Below are 5,223 nucleotides of genomic sequence, written 5' to 3'. Positions count from 1 at the left end.
ATGGCTGAGAAGTAGTAGTGTAACATCGATTCCTCAAACAAATACGCAACCGATTCCCGAATTTGCCTGCAAAAAAGAGATTTTTAATACTTATGGAACATATTTGTTTACGTTATTTCGTTTATTTTATGTAATTTATTTTATTTTCCATATTTTATGTAATTTAGTTTATTTTCGTTATTTTATTTAATCTTTTACTCTAATTCTCTACATTCGCCATACCTGTTTATTGTTCTGCCATAGCTGATTTGAACAAATGAGATCAAGCTCTTACGCAGCCATTTGAAGAGACCACCCATATCGAAAATTTCGCCTAGCAAAGCATACAGCGGCTCTGCTATCGAATCTTTGCTATCCAAATCGGCCAACAGCTTTGAGTCTACAGCCGGATCACCTTCCAAATAAGTGGAAATGTCCTCATCTTCGCGATGTAAGCCCCAAAAGGGATCATTAGCTTTACTCATGTCACCGGCTTTTGCAGCGTCGCTTTTGAATAAGGTGGATAGTGAGAATTTGGATTTTTTCGGCGAAGGCAATGTCTGTTTTAGGTGATCCGAACTGGGACTAAGAAAGCTGTAAATAGCCTCGCTGCCATTCAGGTGATCATCTTCTAGTATGAACTGTTAATTCATAGCAATTTTTTATTCTTGTAAAAACAATTTAATTTTTAAAGTACTTTGTTGTTGCACTTACATTCAAAAATTTCTGTATTTGTCCTTTAGCTTTTTCGAGTGCATTTCGATCATTTTTCAAAAAGAAAAACTTAAAGTTTGTTGGCAAATCGAGTGATTTTATATTTGAGTTTACGTGTCGCAATTTGCGTTGCAGCTCCTACAAAGTGACATAAAAAACAGGTATAATTTTGAATACATAAACCAAAAATAGGGGGTTTCATTCCCAGCCACTTACATGCACTTGATTTAGAGAGCGCATTACCACCCAACCGCTTGATATAGCACCGGGCCGCGCATATAGCCCACCGGGTTTATCTGTACCGCTGCTGTTGTTAGCTGCACGCGGCACATTGATATCCTCGTCCACATGCACCAGTATCATGAATTGTAGTGACTCTTTTTCATCAGAAATCTACTTGTGAAGAATTTTTTATTCACAGGTAAAAGCAAAATATTGAATACTAAAAATTTAATCTAGACACCCACACACCTCTACACTCTGCAGCGTCGCCTTCCACTTGCCTAAATGCTCCGTCCACGCATCGGTGCGCTTGAGATGTGCTTCCGTTTGTCGCTTTTCGTTTTTCAACCACTCCATTTCCTTCTCCAATATCTGCAAAACTTTAGATTCAGGCTTCACCGAACATTTTAACGCATCCAATGCCTGACTCTTCTTATCTATACGCTCCTGTAGCTGTTCGAGCTTACGACGCGCATACGATGTATGCGCCGCTACATCTAATGTTGCATTAGCACCGTCAGCGCCCTCCAACGCTGTGTTTGACTCATCCGAAGAAGCATCGCTGCCATTGATTGTACGTAGCAATAAGGTGGGATCTTTGAAATCATCAGAATTAAGCGCCTCACGCAGTTGCCGATACTGTTCGCTCAGCACAAATGAGGCATAATACTTTTCTTCTAGTGTTTTTAAGATATTCTTCTGTATGTCGTAGAATATATCGGGTCCTGTATCACCCAACAGAAATGTTTCTATAAGTTTGCGTTCATGTTTGTCGATTTGTATCTCCGGCTTTGGCACACGTATGTAAGTGTAAAAGATTTCAGTACCCAACTGATGCCATGAAGATTTGTGCGAATGCTTTAATTCTTCAACAGCTAAATAGAAGCCGACTAGGGCGCTGGCTTTAAGGGGTTCCAAAAAAATGGTCAAGTAACGGCGACCAATAGCGGTGCTCAGAACTTCAATTAGCGTTAAGTCCTAGATAAGCGAAGAAAGTAAAATTTGTTAGTACATTCCTGCCAACAAAATTTGTACGTCAATTTACCGCATCACTGGTATAATTGCCGTTCCAACCATACTTGGCTAAATTCTTTTCGCACTGCCCTTTTGCAAATGTCAGCTGTTGTACATAGCGTTTCAGACGAACTGCGGCATTCATTTCGGATTTTGACAGGCTGTGATCGTCCGTATCTGGATCAAGACCTAAATTAATGTTAATTTTATTGTACAAGTTTCACCCCCCAGCTCAACTCAGCATATCTTATCCACCCACCTTTGGCACGTTGCAAATTCTGCATTGTTGTCGCATGCATCAAGTCATTCACTATGCTCTTACGTATCAGCGACAGCTCTTCCAAATTGCCAGCATTGTTTATGACTTTCAGAAAATCTTCGAAGCTGGCTGCATACTCGTAGCTGCGTTTACTAATGGCAGCTGCTGCCAGACGTGTCTCTATATTTTGCACAATTTTCTGATTAATGTAGTCCGGTGAGGTGAGCATCTTGATCAATGGAAAGAATACTGAAGAACAGGTATGAAATATTAACAAAATTTGCTAGTTCTTTGGTTTTAAGTAATTAAGTATATACAAACTTTTATAAGATAGTATTTCGCTGAGCAGCACTTTAAGCGGTGGTAGTGAGTAGCCACGTGGCAGTAAAAGAATTATCATAATTTCGCTAAGACGACGCAAGAACTTCAATTCAATTTCCTCGTCCACTAGATAAGAATTGGTGGAGAACACGATTGGATTGCCGGTTTCGGCGCTGGTACAGAAGGAAGAAAATTTGTTTTACTTTTAAGTTTCCTTACAGCTAACTTATGATAGATAACAATAATGGAATGAAATAAATGTATTTCCCGAGTTAGTTTCGAAGTAAATGTATTTTTTAAAATTACATTAAATTTTTAAACATTATACTCAGTTCACTTTCCGCAATTCTTATCATAAAAAAAAACATTAAGTGCATTTTAAGAGGTATAATGTCAACAATGTGATTAAACAACTTGTTCTGTGATATCACGACATGATCACAAGATGTTTTCATGCAAACGTTGTAAATAATTTTTTTGTAGTTAAACTTACGCTCTTGCTTCAGCTATTCGAATCTTCTCTAAATGCACTGTTACACGATTCACCATATCAACAGCTATGATCTTAGCTGCATCGATTTTCACACCTCTGTCGTGTAGCTTTTGTATGGCATTCCAAAGGTCCTCACGCACAATATCATTCATCAATTTCGGTTGGGTAACCACATGACTAAAATGATACGTTGATGAGATGGGTTCACGATAAATATTTGAAATTGTGTAAATTGTGTCAGATGAAAGAATAAACAAAAGCGATAAGAATGTTTATATTAGGCAAAATGTAATAAATTTGATCCATCGGTGATTCACCGTAAATTTAAACGTTTACATTACAACATTTGGGGAGATGATTCATAAAAAAAACATGCCAAAAATTAAGGTTTCCCAATATTATTATCAATACCGGTAATTAGTTCTGTACCTACCCCAGCCAATGGGTCATAAAGTCTCGCAGTACATATTCAATTATCTGCTGCAGCTGCAAGTCAACTGTTTTGCCAAAAATAAGTGGTAAATTTGATGCATTCTTAATGGGATTGGGTAGATCGAAAATACTGCTTCTGTAAAAGGAAAGAATTAAATGCAATACCTAGAATAATAAATTCAGTTATGTATATCTTACTTGGTTGCATTGTACAGAATATGTGTTGGTTCACGTTTAGGTGGCGGCGCCTCTGTGCTATTGAAGATGTAGTGCACATACACAGTGCTTGCGACAGCTGAAAATTGAAAAATAATTTAAATACATATGTACATACATACATACCATGATGCATGTATCATGCATGCATACATATGTGCATGTATTTATATAAATAAGATAATTGCGTTAGCAACGCTTAGCTGACGGCGCCCCTCCTTTTTAATTTGCAGCTCTACAATTTAAGTACAAATGTATGTGGCCTACAGGAGGACGTTAATGAACGGTCTCCAACTGATAAGAAAACGAATTTCTTATCAAAATCAATGCAAAAGCAAATAAACATACACATATCGCTTAGGCTAGTGGGGCGTTATATCGCAGCGCTTGTTGCAAACGCAATAAACTCACCTGCCAATAGCAGAAAAAGCGAATAGACGACAAATATGAAGAAGAAGAAAAATGCCGGGTAGTACCAAGCGATGGCCAAGAGCGTCAGAAGTGCAGCGGAAGTGATTACTTTCCAATTGAGTTGCAATAGGCGGATTGCGCGCGTAGCTAGAAGGAATGCACTGCGTGTTGTTAAATTTCCGCTGGTTATTATGTGCCATGATGACGGCGCCGTCAACAGCGTAGTTGTCGCTGAGGGCGCAGGCAGCGGATCGATGGGAAACAACGGCCGATCAAGGGTCATTTTGTGGCAGCCTAGCAGCGAACGTGTTGCGATGTGCCACAGAGGTTAGGTGGTTAGCCGTTTGTCTTGTGCGGTAGTAATCGGTTGTTTTAAAATACTTTACTAATTAATATTTGATAACGGTGATTACACGCAATGTACAAACGACCTTGTTTTATGGCTTGTTGTTGTCAATTGTGCATGACGGCAGGTGCTTTGTCCCACGTTTGTCTTATACATATGTTCGCCAGCAGCTTATCCAACATAGTTTCTTGTATTGCGAGGATTATACATGTTTTTTGTTTGGGCATTGTTTGACCTCTTTTTCTAGCGAACGCTTTTAGATTTAAGAACTTCGTCAGTAATAGTTTGCAAACTGTAAACCCAATAGTGGGCAACAAGTTGAAGTAATTGACATCAGTGTACAGCGAGCGAACGATTTGTGGGCGTCGACGCTGACAGCAGCTGCTGATGACTGTAACAGCCCCACAGCTACAGACTTTTACTTCAGCTTTACATATGCGTGCCTATATATGTAAGAATTTATAGTACATGTTATTTCTACGAAATAAATCTTGGAATATCCTATGGGACCAAGAGTATCCACTTTATTAAACTTTTAGTTTTGCGTATCTTGGCATTTACTTCCGCTTCCGACTACTTATCTTTGCGATTGTTACGTATTGCGCACTAGTCGATTGTTTTTACATTTTGCGTTGCACTTAGATAACAAACTAAGAATGGATGAATCATTTATCAGCAGCCCCAGCTATTCTCACTTGAATTCAACAACTCTTCGGCATAAGCGCACTCCTCTTTTTGTGGAAACTCGCCCGATGACTGTTTCACGGATTTTTGTCACTGCTTCAAATCAGCCAGTCCACTCCAATAGAATTTCTG

The 5,223-nt window shown here is 38.9% G+C and overlaps 1 protein-coding gene across 3 annotated transcripts; it reads right to left on the bottom strand.

Moving 5' to 3' along the window:
• Positions 1-5,206, bottom strand: LOC118756627 (sorting nexin-25-like; the record flags this gene model as incomplete). 3 transcript variants are annotated; one of them, XM_036491380.1, is given in 12 exon segments in its annotated part: positions 1-66; positions 223-620; positions 694-831; positions 910-1,086; positions 1,165-1,893; positions 1,961-2,118; positions 2,189-2,437; positions 2,510-2,682; positions 3,003-3,179; positions 3,436-3,570; positions 3,633-3,729; positions 4,062-5,206. In XM_036491380.1, coding segments are annotated over 12 exon segments (2,780 nt in total), but the record flags the coding sequence as incomplete, so codon positions are not given.
• Positions 5,207-5,223: the final 17 nt, after the last annotated feature.

This window comes from Rhagoletis pomonella, unplaced genomic scaffold (assembly GCF_013731165.1).
Source record: "Rhagoletis pomonella isolate Grant_MI unplaced genomic scaffold, Rhpom_1.0 Rhpom_scaffold_11240, whole genome shotgun sequence".
In the NCBI taxonomy this organism is placed as follows: domain Eukaryota; kingdom Metazoa; phylum Arthropoda; class Insecta; order Diptera; family Tephritidae; genus Rhagoletis; species Rhagoletis pomonella.
The sequence above is the reverse complement of the archived record's forward strand: the minus strand, read 5'-3'. Positions and strand labels throughout refer to the sequence as shown.